The 25,499-nt window shown below is 33.7% G+C and overlaps 1 protein-coding gene and 1 long non-coding RNA gene across 2 annotated transcripts in view; one reads left to right on the top strand and one right to left on the bottom strand.

Moving 5' to 3' along the window:
* Positions 1-23,284, bottom strand: part of LOC129938966 (uncharacterized) — a 37,294-nt gene extending 14,010 nt beyond the window's left edge. The window contains exons 1-2 of the long non-coding RNA XR_008780494.1: positions 22,242-23,284; positions 22,058-22,145 (exon numbers count right to left, since the gene is read on the bottom strand). This is a non-coding gene — a long non-coding RNA (uncharacterized LOC129938966). The remainder of the gene's footprint in view (positions 1-22,057; positions 22,146-22,241) is intronic.
* Positions 6,497-7,822, top strand: LOC129938964 (gustatory receptor for bitter taste 93a-like). The gene is made up of 2 exons (XM_056046808.1): positions 6,497-7,555; positions 7,621-7,822. The coding sequence occupies exons 1-2, from the start codon at positions 6,521-6,523 to the stop codon at positions 7,777-7,779; spliced, it is 1,194 nt and encodes a 397-aa protein (XP_055902783.1). The 5' UTR covers positions 6,497-6,520; the 3' UTR covers positions 7,780-7,822.
* Positions 23,285-25,499: the final 2,215 nt, after the last annotated feature.

The raw sequence follows: 25,499 nt of genomic DNA, 5'->3' as shown, positions 1-25,499 counted from the left end.
AAGTTTAAACTTTTAATACTTTCCCATATTTTTATTTAGACCATACGCTTGGTTCTTCTTAAACTCCGAACATGGTTTCTTATATTCAAGACGGACTCCATTTCAGAATTAGTATGACTTTGCAGTCTCTGGTTGTGCGATACAGCGTATTTTTTAACAACTTCTTTAACCATGTCTATTTGTCCTTTCATGCCTCTAAAGCCAAACTGATAGTTTGGCTTTGGGATTAACCTTCTTTCTTCTATGATTTTGCTAAGTCTTTTCAGAAGCAGTTTTTCAAAAACTTTTGCTATTATTGGTATAAGCGATATTGGTCTGTAAGCCGTCACTTCTGTAGGTGGTTTACCTTGCTTTGGTATGACAATTACTTCAGCAATTTTCCAATGGTGCTTGACATACCGGTGCTTAAGGCGTGCATTTATTATATATTGAGCAGTAATAGATCGTAACCTGGTAATTTTTTATTTGGTAGTTGATGTAGACACATACTTTTTATTTCTTTAAGTCTTACAATTGGTATTTTACTTTCATCTATCTTATCAACGAACTGTAAGTTATTTTTAACCGCGTTTGATGAGTATGGCTTAAAAACATTCGCAAGATCTTTAATGTGGTATGAGCGATGCCCAATTCTTGAAAAGCCCTGGGATTAAATGATTTAGATTATTTACTTAGTATTTCTGAGCGGCAGCGATATTTTCGAAACTTCGAGTATGGTCTGCTTTAGGGCGGGACTAATTTGTTCTATAAGTTACGGTCACCAACTTTGAATTTTAGTAGAACATTTTTACATGAAAGTTCGTGTACCTTTTCATGATAAACATTTTGAGTTCAATGAATAAATTCAAAATAATAGTTCGATGATAAGTAAATAACTTCTTTTTCTTAAACGTTTTTCAATCAAACCGAAAAATTATCGAATTCTCAAAAAACCACTGCTATTTTAAAGCGCATATGAAATAAGATCGCCAATATTCCTCTAGGCTATGTTTACTTTGCATATTTCTAAGGTGCCCCATTTTGACCTTTCATAATTTTATCACGTTTTTCTACTTCTTTTTAAATATCAAAAGGGGAAGAAAGAAGTAAGAAGCCACAAATTAGAAGACGTACAAATGAGACGCCTCAAAAATGTGAAAACCGTCACTGACTTAATACCTCACTTGTCATTCCAAAAAGAGCAAATAATTGAATTCGATTTTTAACCGAGAGCAGCATTTCTACTTTCAACACAAAAATTGCAGTTCAGACTTCAGCACCATTAAGGGCAGACAGGGCAATTAATACCCTATAATAAAATAGTTTGTAAAATAACAAAAAGAAATTACTCCCTATTATTGTCTAATTACATTTATTCTTCTGGAATTGAATATTTTTGACATTTGTGTCCCAATTGATGGTAAGCAGGTAAATTTTCATAAACCTAAATTCATCAGCAGATGAACTATGAATATCTACTTCTTCGAATAGAACGTACATTCCTCATACCAGCATCTCTAGAAGTTTATTTCTCCCGGTTTGTGCAATTCATGCAGGTATTCAAGAGTTCCTCTTAAACATAAGAGCTCGCAGCGTTAATGTATTGTTTCGCTATATTCATGGCCATGGACAACATACGGATAGGAATTCGATTTATATATGAACATTTTATCAAGACGATGCGGTGCAATATGGCAATATGGCAAAACCGATACGCAACACCGGGTTTAGGGTGAACAAATTTTATGTTTCGAAAAAGCGTTTATTACTATTAGCAGGATATCTTCGATGCGATGTTCTTACCTTTCACTCACATTCTTCCATCAGAACAGAATGACCCCCTGAGTTTACAAAGCAATGCGGCCCTATATAGGTTCAGTATACAAATAAGAAAACACGGAGGTTTCGGTGACAGAGGATATGCACGCATATTTTGTAATTGATCCGAGAATAGTCGAGGAGAGTCGTCCCCTCACTATAAAACGGGGTTTGACGTCCGTCATCAATGCAACATTAATATCGCAAATAAGCACAATATTCACTGTCATTATCCATCAGCTCGTCATGCATATTAGGCAAGATGATAATGGTGGGTTGCATGGTACGTGTACGGTGTACAATTGTACATATATAATTCATTTTTCATTGTTTTATTGTTTTTTAGATCTGAGGGATCAAAAACAAAAATGTGATAAATGAATGCTTTAGCAGTCATTTTATGTGCCCAGTTGTTTTCGATAATTGAAATGTTAGATTCTCAAAGCGTTACTATCAAATGATTAGGCATAGCATGGAGAGCTAACATAAGGTGTTTTGTTTTTGGAAGAAACGAAAAAAAAAAACAGAATATCTTTTTGACATATGTGATAAAAATAGTAAGAAGTATCCATACAAAATTACTATATTGTTTATAGCAATTAAAAATTAATGTATGGATACAAACATACAATTTTATTGATTTGTGTTTGAACACGATGTCATTTGGGATTTTGTGTTTTGGGTAATATGGTTGTCGTTTTATGAAGGGTTTATAGAAACATACATACATATCACGAGCATTTCTTGAAATTCGCATTCAATGCAACTGTCTACATTTTGATCTTTCAATGTGAATAATGCAGCGTGTTCAGAACCTGGGAAAAAGTGTTTATCGATGTAGTTCTTTGATATAATATTCTAAGTAGAAAAATCCTGCTACACTATGTATGATTTTAGAAATCGTTTAATCAACTTTGATAACACTATTAGTAGAGTAGAGACTTCATGAGGAGGATTTCCCTGCAACCTCCAAGCTTAGGCATTCTATAAGATTCCGGGTAATTTTGGGGTTGCATGTATGGAAATTTCAGAATATTGTATATAATTTTTTTCGTTTTCTGTCTCTCAACAAATATGTGTTCTACATAAGATGTCCCTATTTTTTAGCAGACAATATTGAACATCGGCTTAGGATACCAACAAAAATATCTTCCCACTTTTATTTTCTTGAATGTGTTTGGAGGGCGTTGGGTCTTTTAGCCCAAATACTGTCATAAAGCCCAAAATTGACCACAAAGCCAAAAAAGTTAAATACAAATCATCAAAAATCCCCACATGAATGTCGTTACGCCGAATAAAAATTGAAATAAAAGAATGCCCAAATTGGTAGTTGTGATTTTGCCCCAAAATTATTTTTAATTTTGAATTTTGATTTTATGGCATAGGGGTTGAGCTTTGTGACATATTTTTTGGGCATTATGACTATTATGATTCCTATCGTTTCGTGTGTCTAATCATCGAACGACAACATAAATCATAAAATGGCATAAGGCCCAAAAAGAGCAACGTCATTAATATCTCTACGAAAACGTTCACAAACCCCAAATAAAATTTTATATCACTGAAACCAACATACGCCCAAATTTAAAAATGTCATAACGTTACATGCATAGTTTCTTTGCATTTAAAAGCTTTGCATACACACAACCTAGCACCGACCCCAAATCCTATAGCGCAAGTAGCGGGGTCTCCAGGGGTCGCATGCCCCTCATACATATTTAACTGTTTATAGGCCATAATGTTAATGGCTAGCATTGTCAGCGAGCAAACCATTTCGCTTTTTTTCACTTTGAAAATTGGCTTAGTTTCGCTTTCTGAAATATAATAAATAAATAAATTGGGTGTGGCAACAGTCCGTTTGAGAACTAGGGCCTAGTGACTGACAACTTTCAACCATTCCTTAGTGCGAGCACTGTTGTCGGAGATGGAAGGAACATACAGTTTTAAGCCGAATCCGAACGGCAAATTTGAGAAAGCACTTTTTATGACAAGAATTACTCTTGGAGAATTTGTCAATTAATCGAGAGAGGCAGTACCCGTGAAAAAAACTTTAGGTGGCATAGGAAGGGATTGAACCCAAGACCTCTCGCATGACAGTCCATAGCACTTTTTTTTTTCTTTTTTATAATTCATTTTTATTAATTCATTCTTAAACCTATCTTAAAGCTAGACAAAAATTCATAAAACTAGCCTAATTATCCATAACTTACAACTAACTTAATGGTCCCATACGGGACACTCTAAGTTATACTATAACACTTAAAACTAATGCCTTTCGGCCCTTAGATCTATTTTACTTCATTTAAATTTTATTTATTTTTGTATTTATTAGAAAATTTGAAATAAAAAACTAATAGCAATATCCTTTTTTAGTTTTACTTACAAACTATTTAAAATTAGGTCCTTAAATAAAACTTAAAACTAACTTAAACTACCTATTCTACCTATAAACTACTTAAAACTGGAACAACCACAGCAGCAAATCTAACTATCTAACATTTTTGTTTTTCATATCTTGTTGTCTTTTTTAATTTTTTTTTATTTTTTTATTTTTTTGTATTTTTTTTTTCGTGCCACCATGCCTATTCTACTTAAAACTAAACCCTAATACTATTAAACAAGTATGTAAGCCGGCCAAGGCTTAAAACCCCATCCCGACACCCACTATCAAGTGCCGATTGAAGCCACCAAAACTGGTTCTCCTGCTTCACCCTATCAGTTCGGTCCCGTTCGGACACAGCTATACTGAACCGAAGGAGCTCTGCTCCGCCTTGTGCCATGACGTCCCGATTGTACGGGAGTCGCCTATCCACGGTTCGTCATTAACGGAACAGCCATCCTGTATCAGACCGCATCTATCTAAAAAGAGGAATGCTTCTGGGGGAATGAAGCCGCTCAAGCGTGCACTTTCAAAATATTCCTCGTTCGGATAGAACACCCCGAAAATTAAATTGTTGGTCGCAGAAATAGCTCTTGCAATGTGACCTCGAACGAGTTTTATCACGAAATTGTCAATTCACAGTCCATAGCACTAACCATCATGCCATGGGTACTACTCGCTTTTTGAAATAAGGCCAATATATTTGCTACGCTTTCTTGAAGTTGCGATTTTTTGGGCGATCACATTTTAAACTCTAAATATCATAAAGCCCAAAATAAACACAAATTTTGTCAGAATGCGCAAATTTTGACATCTTTTGGGCAATATTTCAATTATCAATATGGGTTTTATGATATTTTAAAATTGATTTGGGCTTGGAGGCATTTTCTTCTGACAAAAATTTGGAGCGATGGAGCCATTTTTTGGAAATAGACATTTTTAATATTTTCGCATTATTTTATTGGCCAATAAAACCGACCGTTTTTTCGATTTGGAATTTCATAAAACCAAACATTTTGTAAAGGTTCGGTAATATTGCCGAAGCCGTACAACAACAAAATGTTAATAGAACTGTTTTGGGCGTTTTGATATTTTTAATTTGACATCGCCAAAAATGCTGCTAAGTGTTTAGGTTTTCTCCCACGATGCAAGAAGTTTTTTACTCCTTCTGATCTGGCCATAATTTACAAAGCTTTTATTCGTCCTTAACTCGAGTATAACTCTCATATTTGGGCTGGAGCCCCAATAACGTACTCTAAAAATGATAGGAGATCGTTCTCTCAATGAGACATTTGCTTCTCTCGAAAACCGCCGCTAGGTCTCATGTCAGTCATTGTTGTATCGTTATTTTTATAAACAATGCTTCATAAAAAAAAAGACCCAACGCCGATTAAAGTTTTTGAAATAATCATTCTATCAAAATACAGATCTGAAACACTTGGAACTAGTTTCTGCACGTACACCTTAAAATCAAAGGACTTGTCCCAATTTTTAATGAAGCTTTCGCTACTTGCCCAATAAAGCGTTTGTTTAAGAATTAAATGCTCTACAAAAGTGCCGATTACTGTTGAAGTTACGATATTTAAAAAAAATGGATTAGAAAATTCAATGCTGTGCAAACTTTAACGATTGATATCTTAAAAAATATCATTCTTAGCTCTTAGTGGTTAGGGGAAATCAATTTCCTATAAAATTGTTCCTAACTGTCACAAAAAGAAGTTTTAATGGAAAACCTTAAACTTTAGTTTGAATCTTTATTTTGTCATAAAGCGGAGCTACGCAATTAAAAAAATGATTAGTTGTGTGATGACGTTTAAACAATTTTATTTTGTGGATAAGTGGTTTGATAAGAAACCTGACAATTGACATGCATAAATAAATATTAAGAAGTAGCAGTTTAAGTCGAATCTTATCTAATTTTTAACATTTGTAAAAAGACTAGAATTAAAAATCTTTGAAAAACTTTTAACAGTTAAGACTAAAAGACTTCGAATAACTTCTACTTAATTTCAACACTGATACCAAACCATATCATGGAAAAAGTCGTTACTTAGTTATGTATGATGAATCACTTACCGAAACAATACAATCAAGAAGCAATTACACTCCTTTATATAGCCCCACCAGTTAACGGAATATCATCGTCATTTTTCAATTATCCACTTTGATATATCTTGTACATAAAAATTGACATTGAGTTGATTGATTATTTCCAATTTGTGTAATTCCACCTTGTATAATTACACCACCTGCTCATTTAATTAACATTTTCACTTAACGATATACACTCTCGAAGTTTCATTTGTCGAAAACATAGACATGTTTAGTATTTAATCAGGTTCAATGTCAACTAAGTTTAATAAACGTAGTTGCTCTTGGAATTTATTTTTCAAGTTTTTCTACTACTACGCTAAGGTTTTCGGACTGATATTTTTCGCAGTTTCCAAAAATGGACGTCCTAGAAGTTCGGTAAAAGCCCAAATGTTTTCCATATTATGCCGCCTTTTCTGCGTAGTTGCTTTTCTTTTATATTACCTTCCTGGAGACAAAGGCCAACACATCTTAACCATAAACCAAGCGTCTATTCATGTTATGTCAAAGCTGCAATCTATATCTGCCATAGCCTCAAGCCTTGTATGTTTTGTTTTTCAAACCATCGAACAAAAGAAGTTTGTGGATATTATTAATCGAGCAATAGATATTGCTTACCGGGTTTTCGAAAATAAAAAGAGTTTCGGAATCAATGGACGACTGTGCAGTTTTGTAATTCTTGTGCGGGTTTGTTCTAATATTTCATTAGTAGTTGCGGAATTTTTAAGATTAACCGATACTGAAACAAAATTTGACGTTTGGGAGTTCGTCCATTACGCTTTAAGGTTTTATATTTGGTTTGGCACCCTCATAGTGGTGGACTTGATATGTGTGGGCTATGTGGTGACAACGGGTATATATCAGCAGATTGGAGATCAGTTAAAAGTGCTTGCAAAACGCGTTGATACCTTGGACAGCCGTTCACTGACAAAATTTCGTCAGATGCAAATGCTTTGTGAGTTTTCAGAAGAGCTTGAGAATTACGCAGAAATATATTCGGATCTTTTCAAGCTTATGAACGAGTTCCATCAGTTGATGCAGTTTTATATATTTCTAATGTTTTGTTCTGATTTTTTGATTTTAATCGGGAATATTCATCACACATTTCTTAATTACATGGATCTGGGCGTTGTCAAGTGGAGTATTTTGATGATAAGTGCTTTTCAAGCTGTACAGATTGTATTATATATTCTGCTGTTAAATAAAACCATAAAGACTTCCAAACTTCCAAATAATCTCAATTTTGATCTTATTGTTTCCGATATAGAACCTCGATGGGACAAAAGTGTGAGTTTTTCTTTGAAATATAAACAATATACCAATTTATAAATATGTTTACTTTTTTCTATTAGGTCGATTATTTTTTGAATCAGTTAAGATTTCAAGACTTAAACCTCAACGTGTATGGGTTATTTCAACTTAATAATGAGCTTCTTTTGCGTGGATTTTCAGCTACAGCGTCTTATTTAACTATTCTTATACAATTTCAGATGCTTGGATACTTTAAGTAAAGAATATTTGTTACAGTCTTTTTGCGGATTGAAATAAACAAAGATGTCGAATTTAAATAAGTATATCACTTACTATTTAGTGTTGAAAATGTACTTCTCTATAAACTGAAAAAAAATTCTGAGTCCTGACATTGCTATAGAAAGGAAAGTTTACATAAAGTTATTAAATAGTAAAACAAAAACACATATACAATATTCCACAACAATCTTGAAAGGAGTAGGCCCACTTTCCATACAAGTGTGGGCCCAGTCAAGACTTATGAGATTTTTACCAAATGAAAGCTGATATTTTATTTAATATACATTATTAATATTTTCTAAATAACTAACTAACCTGGGCCTCAATAAAAAACATATCTTCTCTTCTGATGAGTTTTTAAGTAGCTAAGTTAAGGGTGAGTCGGGAAGTACTGTTTTGGCTGCTTCTTTAGTCTTGGAACAATCATAGACGAGGTGTTAAATGGTAATTATGTCCTTTGTGTTGCAGAGATGACGGTTTGCATGAGATGACCTTGGGTAGTATAAGTCTGGCCCAATCGACGCCGAAGATATATTTTTATCTTTTTCCATGAACATTGAGTAGAAAAAATGATCCCTTGGGCGTTTGGATTATTTTGAGAATAATGAATATTGCATCCAATCGTTATGAAGTTTCTCGTTCCAATATTAATTAATTTCTTTTCAGCTATATGTAAAACTTATATAGTTGTTCACTTGTTGCAGATTTAGCAGCTTGTTTTGCTGATTCGTTGCCTTTATTCCAACGTGTCCTGGAATCCACATAAGCTTAATTTTGTTCTTGCTGCTAATTAGTTTGTTGTGAATAATCTCCGGTAAGAGGGTTCTATTGTCAACATTACGCACTACTTCCTTTATAGAGAGATTGTCAGAGCATATAATTGTTTTTATTCGATAATGAAATTTCAATTGCTTTTAGAACAGCCTTGCTCTAGCTGAGAAAACGGAAGCAGAACGTCGAAGTAGTCCTTTTGAGATTATAGTACCGTCCGTGGTGCAAATGCCGTGCCGAGTTAATTTTTAGATCCATCAGTGAAGATGAAAATAAAATTGTGTTGCTTTTTTATATCCATAATTTTTCTGTTTATACTGCTCTTTTGAGGTTGTCAATTTTGGTAAGCAGGTGAGTTGTATATCTAGACAGTCTTTTTGCAGGGTTTAGGGTTATTTGGCGGCATGTCGAATGACATTTTTCAAAATTGGGATATTCATTTGTTTAAAAAATTGTATTATATTGTAAAGTGTTGACGGGGTCTTAAGAATTCTTTTACGGCTTAAGCATTGCCTAGCATCAATCGACACAAGACAACTATCGGATGTAATTAATCTTTGAATGGAAAGAGATGTACGGAATTGAACTATTTGCTCTATGGAGGGAAGACCAGCTTCAGTGAACATTTTTTAACGGGCAATTAGTTCTAATTGTTTTAAGGCTCAGCCGAATAACATTATGGGGTTTTATTACATTCAGTGTAGACTTTGACATTTTCCATAAATGCTCATTCTTTAATCGATTTTGGCAAGTATGGTTGATCTGATGATACTTATTAGGGAGTTAATGTAAACTAAATTGTTTTTACATAATAAATACTTTATAATGATAAGTCTGGTAGCCAAGCATTTTTTTTAAATACAAACAGTGCTCCAATTAAATTTACAATCAAATGTTATACCAAGTAAACAGAGTTTATTTAAATTTACTATAGAATTGAAATTTTAACATAAAATGATATTTTTTGAACAACTAGTTTTTCTATAGATGTGTAATATTTTACTTTTTGTCGAATAAAATTCTTGAACCAAACAAGAACACCAGGTTGAGATATCTGCAAGAATGTTTGAAAATGTAGAAGCAGTAGTTGTGAGATTTTCGCAGCGTTAGATCATCTGCATTTTAATAATTTCGCTCAGATCGTCAAAGGCTATTATGAAAAGAACAACTGAGAGAGGAGATCCTTGCTGGATTTCATTCTCAAGATTTTTGACAGAAAGTCACTTTAAATGCTCGAGAGAGGACTTTTCTACTCCAAAGGTTCCGAAGTTCAAAGAAGGAGCGATTTGCAAGAGTTATTCTGCCTTTGATTTCAACGCTGGTGTCGTTGTCTGCATATATAGGGATGCCTAGGTAGATATATTTCTAAACTGCGGACAAGTTTGACAGGTATGCCTAAAAGCTTAAAATAGAAGAAGTATAAATCAAGCTAACTAGGCCTCTTTGTCATTCAAACTTAATTGGAGAAGTAAAAATCAAGAAAACCGTTGTTTTTTGCACTTCAGCTTATAACTCTCAAATAATAGACTACTTCAAAACGATATTGGTACAATGTTAAAGATTAAAAAAATATCTTCCATACCATCTGTATTAATATTTTTGTTATACCTATACTTAGTATAAGAACAAGACATTTAAACCCGTTTTCTAAGGATTGCTTTGCTAACCTTAACTCGAAATCTCATTACAAAATAAAAATATAGAACCAAACAACAAAAATGTTCATAACTAATTAATAAGAACTGTTCAATACTTACTTACTTTTGGAACAGTGAATTTTGTTGTGCTAAGTTGGCACTAATCTCCGTAAGCCTTTTGGCTCGGCCGTTTATAGCCAGAACTTTCCACTAGAAGTGTTTATACGCATACAGGAAAGAATCCCAATATTATTTTAATGGACTTGTAGAAAACCTTTCAATTGAAAAATTATTTAGTTAAATTGGTTAATATACATCTCTGCACCGGAAGTTTTATGTTATAGGCTGCAGCTTACAATTATCAAACATCTTTTACCCAACTTCACACATCGCATTATTCTCTTAATGTTAAAATTTTAATAAGGCACGCCAAGCCGCCGCGCCGCACCGCTCTGATACTGCTACAAACATAAAACAAAATGTACATTGAAATATTTTATCCCCGTGTCACTGAACCGGGCACGCGTGCGCAATCAGCTTTAATTTTAGTTTTTGTGCTGACGTTATTAGGTATTTCGTTTGGTAGGTAAGGTACCTATTGTGTTTTCCTATACAAAAAAAGAGATTCTATTCCGAATTCCAATTCCAATTCACAACCCCCTGCTTATAAAAACATCTCCCGGTCGCATCTGTTCAAATTCATTAAGGGCGAACCAATGCATACATATTGAACTAAAACCAAACCCCTGGGTGGACGACGACGAAGTGTAAATGCACCAAACTCTTCCTCTCTCTCAATCCCTCCCTATGAAAGTATATGTACGAACATATATTTATTTGAAGTCAACTTTTGTTCTTTTGTTTCCCCGGTTTAATGTTTAAGTCACAAATTTAACTTATTGAAAAACTAAAATGCCATAGTGCACCCTGCATCACGTTCCTTCCACAAAAACAAGAATGACTATATCGCCGCAACTGCAATATAAATTAGAATCCAAATGGAATGGCTATTATCTGAAGTTTTGCCACACAATAATTTGGCATGCAACCGAGGCGGAAATGTGTGTTCTCTATACACAAGGATATAGCAACCTTATCACCGCTGCTGCTGAGTTATTGTTTCCTTATAGATTCTTTAAGAGCTATGGATAACAGGTATAGAGGTAGAACTCCTGATTTACAAATTTCAAGACAACGCACGTACCGATTGACTTAATTCAAGGTGCTTCTCCGATGCAAACTGAGTCAAACAATTCGAACTATTGCATAACTAGGCGGCCTCTGTGTCATTCTTACTTACGTATCCTTTTTATTGTTGGTTTAAAAATGAGTTCTTTGAAAAACAAAATGCAAAGATGAAGACACCCTACATTGTCAAACAATTTAAATGGGTACTTATTTATGATTATTCGGAGGCTTCAGGAAATTGCCTATGAATGAAAAGTAAGAAAAAGTTAAATTGCAACCAAAAAGGAGAGGCAAATGCCTTTATAAGTGACTACAGCAAAAGGACACCTTAACGCCACCGCTGGGTTATTGTTCCTAGGCAGTTGTTTTTAAAAGTCGAGACAAATAAGAATAAATAGAATTGTATCGCACTTCCGAACTCGTTTTATTGGTTTCCTTGCATGCCTTTCCAACATTCGTCAGTTTGATATACGAATTTTTGTAATCCTTAAGAAAAAATAAAAAAAATAGAGGTCTCTCAGTTCTCCTCCTCAGATATTTAAAATGTATTTACTATGTATATGATTTAAAGATAAAATTTTAAAAGCTAGTAATGTTGGTTATTGGCGCAGGCCTCCCCCAGGGCCATCCATGTGTCTCTATTTTTGGCTTCGGTGCACCAATTTGTACTTATTCCTGATAAATTTTCATTCCATCTTTTATTGGGTCGTCGTAATGGTCTATTATTTTCTGGTCTCCATTTAGTTGTCATTTTTGTCTATCTTTGGTCCTGAAGTCTAGATACATGAGTAGCCCAGCTGCATTTTAGCCTTCTTGTTCTATTTACGACGTCAATAATTCCGTTTCTATTGGGAATATCTTCATCTCGTACCCTTTCACTTGATCGTTTGTTCAAAATGTTTCTCTTCATTTTTGTCCGACATATCCTTAGCTGGTCAAATGTCCTTGCAGTCAAGATCATTAATTAGGATTTTTGCTTCTTGAAATTTTGCCTTATTTCACGGCATATTCAGTCATTTTTCATGACTTTAGTTTTCGATTTGCTTATTTTAAGTCCATAATTATTACACAGGCTAGTTAGTTACTTCAACATGACTTGAATGTGTGTAGCTTTTGTACAAATAAGAACTATATCGTCCGCAAACTTGTCCACATACATACCTTTATTAAATTTGTTGTCTTCCAGTTAGTTTTTTTTTTGGAAAATGTTTTCCAGGACTAAACTAAATAGATGTGATAAAAGGGGTATCTGTTTTTATTTGTGCTGTGTTATTTATTTTTATGTTTTTAATCTTCTGTCCTATATTTGGGTTTAAGTTTTGATTTTTCAGGGAGGACTATCAGCCCTATTCTGCTATTCACGTGGATCGTATATTCGATTCACCCATTCGAATCCTTTGCACACTGCCTTTGCATTCTGCTATCCATCGGGTGAAGTACATTATCCCAAACCAAACATTCAAAAAAACAGCGTTTCGTGTAAAAATCTTGGGAATGTTGGATAAATTGTTTTGATTCATACAAAAATTAAGTTTAATCAATTCACCTAGAAGAATATTGGACTTTTTATTCCAATTGTAAGCAGAGGAATAAGAGAGTCGTCAAACAGAGAGCTTCGGAGAAATGTTAAAAAGTGTCTTCCTTCCCCTAAAAATGTTAATATTCTTTTATTTATAAAAAATATTCTAAATTTATCAATAAATTATTTTTCACTTACAAAAATTAACAAACCAGACATCAAATGAAATATGCGGATCTGAATTGTGTAGAATGAATGCTTTACTGACGTTACCGACATACACAGATTCACTTCGAATGAATAGCAGAATAATGATTAGTGAAAATTCAAGTAAAATTGTCCCGATGAATAGCAGAATAGGCCTGTATATCATTTCATGTTCAACGGAGTCAAAAGATTTACCAAAGTCAATAAATAGAAACTAAACCGGTAGTTAAATTCATTGAAATTTTTTTTTTCAAAGAATATAGTGGATATAAAATCCGCCTTATTTCTTTGGTGTTAGTTAAAAATGTCTTACGTCAAAAAAATTACATTACATATATGTTTTTGATTTGATAATAGCATTTTTTTCTCTTATCAAGAACAACTCTTAATGTCAAATTAATATTGTACTTAGCAATTAGACAGACGAGACAGAGAGGAGAAGATATAACGACGAACTGTACGGGCTGTACAGCGACACTGACCTAGTTAGCAGAATTAAAGTCCAACGGCTAAGATGGCTAGGTCATGTAGAACGGATGGACATCAACGCTCCAGCCCAGAAGATCTTCGAATCCAATCCCGAGGGACGGCGCAGTAGAGGAAGACCGCGACTCAGGTAGCGCACCCAGGTGGGAGAGGACCTCAACCAACATGGCGTGCGAAACTGGAGACAGCTAGCTAGGGACCGAGCTGGCTGGAGACGCATGTTGGTTGAGGCCCAGGTCCGCCTCGGACTGTAGGGCCACCTTAAGTAAGTAAGTAAGTAATTAGACAGACAAATTCATATTTGTTTTAATAATTATGTTACTGTTTAAGTCCTTTTTGCCTAACGTTAACGAAAGGCTTTAGCTGAAACTTGACATACAGCTATTCCTAGAAATAACTTTTATTACAAAATAATTTAAATAATATAATTTAATATGTGGATCGAAATATTGTAAGTACACCTATTTCAAAATTCACAAATATCAGAATTTGTCAAAACGTGCCCTGAAAATAATCAACGTAATCAACGTAACAACGTGGGTAGAATTCTTCTAATATTTTCATTCCTATCTACATATCTTCCGGAAAATCCTTTATATACATTTCCATTAGTGATCTGTACATATTTTTTCTTATGCCGAAGTTCCATAGACTGTGGTTTAATTTCAAAATTGCCAATAAAGATACCGAATTTGGACATCATCTCGGACTCAAATGAATTTCAACAATGGATTTGATCAGCTGTGTGTCCTATCCCAGCAACTTGACATTCTATTTTCTTTTGTCCACAAGAGACTTAGCAATGTTCTCTGAATTCATTATCATCAATGTGGTGTTGAAAATGCCGTCCTCCAATACTGAATAGTGAGAGGGTTGTTAATAAAATAGAAAAGAAAAATATCAATATTTAAAAAAAAAGGATGTGGATTCAGGAGAGGGATTCTTTTTGAAACATATGCATTTCCATAGCAAAGGTGTTTTATAAAAGGGATAGTTATTTGTATTTTTATTTACCTTCACTTTTCAAATGAAGTTTCGTTTTTGTTATTATTTTTGCGATTCTCTTGTTAGAAAATTCAGATTTTCGTCCTTATTTTATTTTTATGGAATTCCATCTGAATAAATCTTCAGCATCTGCTTGTGGACTGTCGTCGTCGGTGTCGATATTGACCCTTTCTTTGGTAAGTGCATCGGGTATCATAATCTGGATAAATTATTGTCCTGAAGCGTATATCCATATTGGGATTATAATACACAAATCTAAATGTATAGACTCGTAGTTGCAGATAAAAGGAAAAGTGATGAATGATTGTGACTCATTATATTTTATTATCCTTATATTATTTCATATCCAGGTGTAAATAGCTAATTCGCACACAAATTGATCGGATATTTTTTCTATTGTACCTACAAAAGTAAATACTAAATTAAACCGAACTTCTGCAAAAATTTCATCCTCATCATCATTATAGCTTGCAATTTATATATTTATGTATGTATTTATAAATTAAAATCTATTGTTAACAATTTTACTTAAGAGCCCTAGCATCAAATTACCCTTTTTATTAGAGCTGAAAGCTTACAATTTATTGTTACCAGTACTTGTAATTTCAGTATAAAATTGGAAGCCCAAATTGTTCCTGGTTGCCAAGAGTAAAATTCTCCATCATCCAGCTCTTCGAATTAATTTGCTGATTATTTTAAACATTGCACACATCCGTACCTCCGTGTTTTTGATTTGTTCGAAATCTTAATCTTCCGAAAATATTTTTTTAATTAAAAATAAAACACGCCAACAAATTAACTCTTTCAAATAAAATTGGAAAGTTATTTTTATGGGAAATGGTAGTACCTAATCAGTAAAAGATATAATTTGATAGCAATTACGTGATTTGTATTTTAATTTTAATCAGAAGTTTTAAACCGTTTTAAAATGAGAACTTTCTTTTTAGCTTAGTAAAATGGTATAAACATTTTTATCGTTTAAAAGGTTAAGAAATAAATTTGATGTTCAAAACATTTTTAGCAATTTACCAAATTGTTTCAAATTTTGAAAAATTATCATGTCTTTAAACAAACTAAAATTGTTATTCCCGAATATCAGCTAAAAAGTTGCATGACATAAACTTTCTATTCTATACATTCTAATTCTATAATAACACTTCATTTTTCGATTGCAGACATTGTCAGTAAGTTAATCCAAGGACACAAAATGTCATAGGATACACAGATTCCTAGACATTTCTAGGTTATTTTTTAATTACAGGATTTTGAAGTAATTACACGATTTACTTTGTGGGTTGGTGGAAGCAATCTAAAGAAGTGTTACTTTCTTGACTTGTTAGTGTTATAGGCAGACAGACGTGATTATAAATAAATAGTGATCAAACATAGAAAAATAATATAGGAAAACAGGTATACAAAGTTAGCAGATGAATTTTCAGGTATTGAGTTGAAAACTATAAAGTAATTGGTTGCTAATTGATTTCAAACTATTAGTACGCGAAAAAGATGCAAGCATGTCGTCCAAATTACGTCTTCTACAAATTATTCTTAAAATCAGTTTTCAATGAGAGTGTTTGAACAAGTGTAAAATAACTGTTTAAGTAATTACAAAAGATCTTTAAAATCCATTGTATTGTTCTAGCTTATTTTTTTTAGTTTATTAGTTTTGTATAGTTAATACATATGTCTGGGTATTTAATAGGAAAACAATGTGGAGTATGGATATGTAATACTCGTACTTAAAGAAAATTTGGTGCTCAAATTTCGAGTTGAAAACGAATTTTTGTGCTGAATTTTTGATCTGAAAAAAGTAAGAACCTACGAGTAAATTTTTAAATAAGTTTTTGTTTCAATCGAGTCTATGGAAGTAAACAAATTAGGATGCTCAATATTTCGTTAAGAACTTGGGCCTAGTGACTTGCAACTTCAACCATCTATGTGTTCGAGTTGTCATGGAAGCAAGGGACCTACAGTTTTAAGCCAAATCCGAATGGTTGGGAAATCATTTTTGATGACAAGTTGCTACCCATGAAACTTTAGATGGCACATGCATAGACTTTAATCCAAGACCTTTGGAATGATAATCCTAGCACTAACCATTACGCCACGGGTAGGACAGTCTATGCATACGAGTATGTATATGTACAATTGACAAACCGCTATTTTGTCAAGAAGAATATTCCATCTTCGTTGAATGTTAATTTTCCACGTATTTTCAATGCCATTTTTTCTTCTTGTGGGTCTATTTTTTTATTTCATTATTCATCCACTTGAAACCCCTTACATCTAGAAACGCAATCTTAGCGTTTAGTTTGAATAAAGTAGCCTTAATATGCTTTACATTTATGTAGGTGAAGGATGCCTATAAAACTGTATTAAGATTCTTTATGCTTAAAATCGCAAATGAATAAACGAGTTTTGTCTTTGTTGCTTTCAGTGGTTGCGATCGGAACCTTGCATTCCCTATTAGTAAGTCAGCATCATAAGCAACATACCCAAAAATCAGATCAGAAATAATGTACCTAGGTATGTATATGCCTATTTAAGCAAGGTGACCTTTTTGTTCAAATCACTAAGTTAACAACAAACAGAAACAATTTACAGATGTAAAATAAAATACTCCAGCACAAGGCCTTGACTATTTAATACTAACCCACAGAAAACATACAAGCCACACAGCACACCTTAAAAACGATTTATTGAAGAGTAAGTTTGATGAGATGGGCGTTGTTATCTCAAGAAATAGGTCAGTCGTTTGGGGCGTCTGACGCCCTTCGATTATTTTCTCTGGGGCTACTTTAAGTTACGGGTTTGTGCCAACAAGGTGAACACGATGAAATTGAAAATTGGGTCCAACCAATCGACTGCTGTAAACAAAGGTGAGTTCGTTTCACAAAGGTTTATACTATACAAAAAAGTTGTGAAGAACTTATTGGAAAACCTTTTAGCTATTATTAAGGTACCTACTATACCTATTTTCCGTATACCTAGCAACATAAATATGTGCATACAGTGTTGGAAAATATAATATAATCATTTTCGATAATTTTCATCATAGTCTTTCTATATTTTATTCGTTCCTTATAATGCTCAAATGGCAAAAGTGTTTAGTGGACACAGCTTTTTGTTTTCACTTGGCCAATGATGATTTCTTCTGGAGTAATAATAGAAACAAACTATTGTTACTGTTATTCTAACGTTGGGATCCATTTTTTGGTGAGCAAATAGGAGTTTTGAGTTCGTTTATAACTTTGTCAGATGTTTTATATTCGATACTGAACAAAATTTTAATCTATAATTTTAATAAATATGGGTCGTTGATTACTACCTTTTGACGCAAAGTGATGAAAAGCTGTAAAACGAACGTTGAAATTGCAAAAACCTTAAATTGTTCGAAGAAAAAAGTATTTAAAACGTTACATTCACGCCTGAAGAAGAAACAAGATGAACAAAAAGATAAACTTCTTCGCGTTTTAATACGAGTACACTATTGGTAAGAATATGTAAGAAGAAATCATTTCTTTCATTAAAAGACCTCAAAAATGAATTAAAAGGGTCAGTGACAGCTTGAACAATAAAAAACCAACTATAGAAGCAAGTCTTCCTTGTAGAACTCCACCGAAATTTGGCATTTTTTTAACCAAGCAAAACATTATACAAAGATTTCCCTTTGCAAACAAACACTTACACCGTTCTTTGGAAAAGAGTTTTGCGGTCGGACAGACAGTGAAGCTCGGTGGTGGGAATATAATAATTTGAGGGTAATTTTCAGAATTTGGTGTATAGGTCCAATATTTTGGATAAAACATCAAAGATAAGATGTGCTATATAGACTATATCCACATCTCAAATTCAGTTATGCTAACATTAACTGAAGAGGAGGTGCCAATCAAGTGAAATTTCATGCAGCATAGTGAAATTAAATAAATCCTCAATAAAAAAGCAAGTATGGCAACACTGAACAAAAACATGGAAGAAATTTCAAAATCAACCATTTTTGCGTGTTTTATATGTAAAAAGTGAACTTTGAAAATTAATATAAAATAGAAATAAAACAAATGGGCCTTCAATATCAACGTTATAATATATTTGGCACGAGTACGATAACTTTGGCGCCGAGATATAATAACGGTTTTTGGTAGAGGGGCTTAATACAAGCATTTTTTACTATGGGAGGGGGGGTCTATCTCCCCCCGTTTAGGCGGTAGGGGCAATTTAAAAAAACATGTACTTTAAATGGAAAAAAAATAATTAAAAAATAACGGTAATACTTACAATTAAGTATTATACCTTTTTTTAAAGCCAACACTTGTGTCTAGTAGCTTGTTTTTAAATCAAGTCAAAACTATGCATAGTTTGCGAAAAACACTGTTTTAAACTCAAAATTTGGTAAAAAAAAAAGTTAAAAATATGGTTTAGAGTGTAATATTTCAAAACTTTTAGATTATCTACAATTTTTTTTTTTAGAATACATTGCCCTTATTTATTTTTGATCGAAAACTGAAAACTAGATGATTTTATGTCTTTTAGTTTTTGAGAAAATTGAAAATAACCACAACTACTATTTTAATTTAATTCTTTTTTTTGCTTCAAAAATCTTATTTTGATAGTAACAATGGTAGGTGCAAGTTTGGTTGTATGCAACAGTGGGATCCGTAAGGGGGGGCACGCTGCCCCCCTGCAACCCCCCTGCTTGGGCTCACTATAGGATTTGGGGTGGGTGCGAGTTAGGGTGGGTGCAAGGTGGAGAGGGTGAAAGGTTCGGTGAGTGCATGCAAAATTTCATATGCATCTAAATAAACTGGATATAAAAAAAGTAATTTAATTGAAATATTTTGTTTTGGTAATTTTCAATTTTCTCAAAAACTAGAAGACATAGAAACATCTAGTTTTCAGTTTTCGTTAAAAAATAAATAAGGGCAATGTATTCTAAAAAAAAAATTGTAGATAATCTAAAAGTTTCGAAATATTACACTCTAAACCATATTTTTAACTTTTTTTTTGACCAAATTTTGAGTTTAAAACAGTGTTTTTCGCAAACTATGCATAGTTTTGACTTGATTTAAAAACAAGCTACTAGACACAAGTGTTGGCTTTAAAAAAAGGTATAATACTTAATTGTAAGTATTACCGTTATTTTTTAATTATTTTTTTTCCATTTAAAGTACATGTTTTTTTAAATTGCCCCTACCGCCTAAACGGGGGGAGATAGACCCCCCCTCCCATAGTAAAAAATGCTTGTATTAAGCCCCTCTACCAAAAACCGTTATTATATCTCGGCGCCAAAGTTATCGTACTCTCCCCATATATTTCATTAAACTTCTCATAACAAACTAAAATATTGTATTTATTATAACAGAAAATAAGTTAGCTTTGTCACAGTAAAAACCGTTTTTTAAATAAATGTCTGTTCATAAAAATAGCAGTGCATGACAAAGTACTAGAACTATTACGTAAGAAGTAAGAAAAACTAATTAGTTGTATGAAAGTATACAAATAATTAGCTTACAATTAGTACTTTGCTGCATAACCATTGTTTTTTATAATGCTTCTTATCTACGTTGCATCCACTCCACTAAAACCACCTCTCGACTGATATTGCGTTCCACGAATCACCCACTGCTTCTCAAATTATTTTTCGAATTCTTGCGTTTTGCTTTATGAACTGCGTTCATAACATCCCCCACAAATTTTCGATGGGGTCAAGGTCGGGGGATTGAGCGGGCCACTCCATAACGGATAACTCATAGGTCATAGTTTTGTTTGTATACCCAAATCAATGGCATTTCCTCTTCAGCATAGGGTAACATAACCTCCTCGAGAAATTTCACATACTCGGTTGAATCCCTTATACCCCCATGGGATAAATAGGCCCGACCCCGTAATATGAAAAGCAAGTCCATATCATAATTCTTCCTCCACCATGCTTCACTGTTTTTATAGTGTACCTTGGATCGTATGGTGCATTTTAGAGTCTTCTCACATATTCTCTACGACCCTTGGACCCAAAAAGGACGACTTTTCTTTCATCGCTCCACAGAACATTATTCCATTTCTCTTTTGCCCAGTCTCTATACGCTTTAACAAACTCCATTTTCTTTGCCACATGCCTTTTTGTCAAGAATGGTACCTTGCGTGGACTTCGGGCTGGTAACTTCGCTTATTAAAGAATTTTTAACACTTTTTACTTGTAAAATCAAGAGCACTGCTATTTGAACACTCTATATCCAGACATATTGAAATAATGGGTGCTCACCGGGAAAAGTAGGGTATAACTTCAAGCTTAAAGTCTCTAATATAAAAACGTTAGATGGAAGTAACATGGTAATTTTTTTGTAAGAATTTCCGTTTTTAAATAATTGACAATCTAATAAAATATGACCAGCACTGCTATTTTTATGAACACAACTGTACATACTTTTGTATATTAACAACAATAAGACAAAATTTACAGAAGATTCCAGCGCAAGATTATTGGGAAGGTAGGTACTAACCCACAAAAAACATACAAGAAATGCTGTTTTTTGTCCACGCGGTAATACTAGAATGTAGGTAAGGTGACTATATTCTCCGCAAATTAAAGGGTTCGTCAATAAGCAAGGTGTACCTATGGATTATTGGTGATGAATTTCCACTTCTGCTTCATAAATCACAGCTTCATCCAAAAAAAACTACAAGTTCATTCGATCGTTACATTATTGTGAATGGCGTCATGATTAACAATTATTTGGCCTTGGACGACATTCGGTTTTAACTGGACTTTGCCAGTCGATTGGTCGCTTCGTTCGTGCTATTTGATGACCTTACAATATTTTCTTTAGGTCTACGTAAAGTCATTGATTTATGAAAACAAGCCAACGAAATTAAACGAGAAATAGGGACCTATCATCAAAAACTGGATCAAACGAATCGATCGCTGTAAACGAAGTATAGTTCCATTCATTAATGTTTGATTGTCTAGGTACCTACCTACTTTAAGCCGATCATAAAGTTTTTGAAATACACATCTCTAAAAGTTTGGGTTTTATTACAAACTAAAGTTGTCAAGTCCTCATTGAAAAACCTTATATTAGTAAGGTAAGTAGGTACTTTACCTATTCACCGTATACCTAGCTTCATACATATTTGCATCACTCGTACCTACGACTTATCTACCTTTCACCCATGTAAATAGGTATCTAGGCACCAAACCCCATTCCTATCTATGTAATTGCTAAAATTCAATAATTCATTCAATGCAAGGTCGAAGAGCCCGATAAAATAAAAGTAAACAACACTCAACAGTTACGATTACGATACGATAACAACAGTTTAGTTATTGAGAAAATGGCCACCAAAAGCAACCGGAAGTTTTTTCCTTTACGCTTTATCAAGTGTTTCTTTTTTAACTTCCATTGTTCTTACAGCGAATTCGAAATCAAAACAAAACACAAAATAAATACCTACCTACAAAATCCCGTTCTGTTTCCATACAAACTGACTGCAAAATGCTATCTAACTGCTTCTGCTTCAATGACGAGAACAAAACTAAAATCTGGTTAAACAAATAATAAAAAAAAATATGAAAAAAGCAAATCTAGTAAAGACGAACGTGGTGTAGTGTGAAGTAAAGTTAGCCTTATTAACCCACATTTTCAATTTTCCCTACAAGGTTTCCGTTCCGCAATAAATCCCCGACCGCAAATAAAACTTGATGGAGAAACTCAAACCCGACCGCGAACGACCGAACCGACCAAGTTTTCTACTTTACCACGATACGATAAACTAAAACATTAACATTAACCAAAGCAAAGGTATCCAAATCTGTTCTGTATATCGGTCCGGTCGGTCGCGGTGGATAGTAAGAACAAGTACAGCTATCATCTCACCAACATAAAATGGGCATCAAAGTTTGACACGGAAAATACAAAATCTCACGCCACCGAGCCAACGAATCCAAAAGCAAAAACAAAAAGTAAATAATAACAACGGCCATCGCCTCGCCTCGCCTCGCCAATCTTAATGTTAATGCGAATGTAAGTGCTAGTGAGTAGTGAGATGAGAAGTGAGTCAATACCTACAAAATTAAAACGCGATTTACCGAACAAACAACAACAACAAACTACGATTAAAAGAAAACATCGCGAATTTCACTACTATCCGTTAGAACAACAATAACAATTACAAAACAAACCTACAAAACTTTTATACCTTCGATGAACCTTACGTACATAGGTATAAGTGTATATGTACCTATCAAGCTCAACAAATCAACGGGTTAACGTTAACTTATGCTCAATCGGTATCGGAGTAGAAAGCAAAAACAAAAAACTACCAAGCGTGAGTAGCACGTTTTTCAAATCACGAAAGACGAAACATAAAAGCTGTTGTTTTGTGTAGGATAACAAAATAACAAAAACAGAACAGAAGTGACGCCACGCCATTACCATCCATCGCGTCGCGATCGCATCCATTCCATGCCATGCTTCCTCTTGTACTTTTGCACTTGAAGATGAAGACTTGAAGTTGAAGAAGAAGAAAAGTGCGTAAACAAAAACAAATCGCATTTCCAGCATGTTTGAAGCGAATTGATGGTTTATTTTTTGTTGTTTGGTTTGTAGGAACTTCGAAAGTTTGACTCGAACTTGAGCTTTAATAGTAAGTTAAGCATGAGGTCGAAAGCTTTGTTGGAGGAGGGGGTTTTGTTGAATATTTGCAGTTTGGAACGCAAGTTGAAATTATTTGATTTAACCGAAACAGCGTTGCCACTTGCTACAGGCTCACTTCGATTTAGATCAAATTTCTCTTAACCAAGAAAATACACTTTTTCAAGTACAGAGTCCGACAAAATAAACCTCCCTTATTTTTAGACGTTTATATTTAAAGCTATTTTTAGATAAAACGGTAGTGTTAAAACTAAGTATGTTCATAATTATTTTATTTTATGCTTATTTGCATACCCACCAAGTTCAAAATGAGCTTCATCTGAAAAGATGATTTTTTCGGCAAAATCGGCATCTTATCTAAGCGTTGTTCCCAGCATTGTTCAAGCGTATACACAACCATATTCGTTCAGTGGGATTATAAAACTAATTTACTGTCAAATCAGACATGAGCTTAGTGTTGCCATTCACGAAATAAGCAATAGTTGAAAAAAACGTAAGATGGGACCCTATAGATATTATGAACAATTATTAGGATTTATTTATTGTGTCATTTAGATTGACCAAGCAAAAGCGTTGTAAATTAATTTCACTTTTATTTCGCTGGAAAACACGAAAACTATAAAAATTAACTTAGGATCAACCATTATGGTATTTTATTCCCTTAGTTCAAATAGACATCAACGTTAGATCCAGGAAGGTCTTCGAATCCAATCCCGAGGGACGGCGCAGTAAAGGAAGACCACGACTCAGATGGCGCACGCAGGTGGGTGAAGAGCTCAACCTACTAGGCGTGTGAAACTGGAGACAGCTTGATAGGAACCGAGCTGGCTGAAAACGAATGGTGGTTAAGGACCAGGCCCGCCTTAAGGACTGTAGCGCAACCTTAAGTAAGTAAGTAAGTTCAAATACACAACTTTAAAATCAATCTATCACGTCAGGGTTTCAAGATTTAACCTTTTATAAATTGGAAGAAAAAACGTATATTAGACCTTTCAGTTTAAATAAATAAATAAATTGGGTGGTGCAACAGTCCGTTTGAGAACTAGGGCCTTGTGACTGACAACTCTCAACCATTCCTGTGTGCGAGTACTGTTGTCAGGGATGGAAAAGACCTACAGTTTTAAGCCGAATCCGAACAGCAAATTTGAGAAAGCAATTTTAATGACAAGAATGTAGGTGGCATAGGCAGGGATCGAACCCCATACCTCCCTCTCACATGACACTAACCATCATGCCACGGGTACTACTAGGCCTTTCAGTTTGGGGCATGAAAATTCATGAAGGTTTTTTTTTTACTAAAGTTCGCGCTGATTTTTTAAACCTAAAATTGATTACATCAATATTCCGTTTAAATATTTTCTGTATCTTATTTATTTTTCAAAAAATTCTCATTAATTTTAAACCGTCTCCTGTTGTTTATAAACATTATTAGAACACGAAAGCATTTAAGACGGTACAGAAGATATGTCTGTTCTAATTTTGAAATCGTAATCTTAATATCACTGTTACCGACACTATCATTAACGAAGCTTGGCACCATTCCCCAATTACCATTATTTGTCTAATCGGACATTAACATAAATATAGCTTGGCACCACTCTACCAATGACAATCTTTATCCTACGGAACCGTAGCTATCATTGGCCATTTTGCCTTTAACACTTTTCGAGAAAACTTTAGAATCCTACACATGTATTTTGGGGCATGAAAATTCATGAAGGTTTTTTTTTAACTAAAGTTCGCGCTGATTTTTTAAACCTAAAATTGATTACATCAATATTCCGTTTAAATATTTTCTGTATCTCCTGTTGTTTATAAACATTATTAGAACACGATAGCATTTAAGACGGTACAAAAGATATGTCTGTTCTAATTTTGAAACCGTAATCTTAATATCACTGTTACCGACACTATCATTAACGAAGCTTGGCACCATTCCCCAATTACCATTATTTGTCTAATCGGACATTAACATAAATATAGCTTTTTCCTACAGAACCGTAGCTATCATCGGCCATTTTGCCTTTGACACTTTTCGAGAAAACTTTAGAATCCTACACATGTATTTTTTTTCTTAAGCATAATACAAACAAAATCTAAATAAAAACTAAAGGTAAGAATTGTTATTTGTAAATTAAACTAAAACTATAATGTAATTAACTTTATTTACTATAGGAAATATAAGCCTCTCTACAAGGAAATACAAAGAAAATTCTTTCATTCCGAGGCTAATGATTCTAAAT

This window comes from Eupeodes corollae, chromosome 1 (assembly GCF_945859685.1).
Source record: "Eupeodes corollae chromosome 1, idEupCoro1.1, whole genome shotgun sequence".
Taxonomy (NCBI): domain Eukaryota; kingdom Metazoa; phylum Arthropoda; class Insecta; order Diptera; family Syrphidae; genus Eupeodes; species Eupeodes corollae.
Note: the sequence above shows the minus strand (reverse complement) of the source record. Positions and strands in the feature narration are given on the sequence as shown.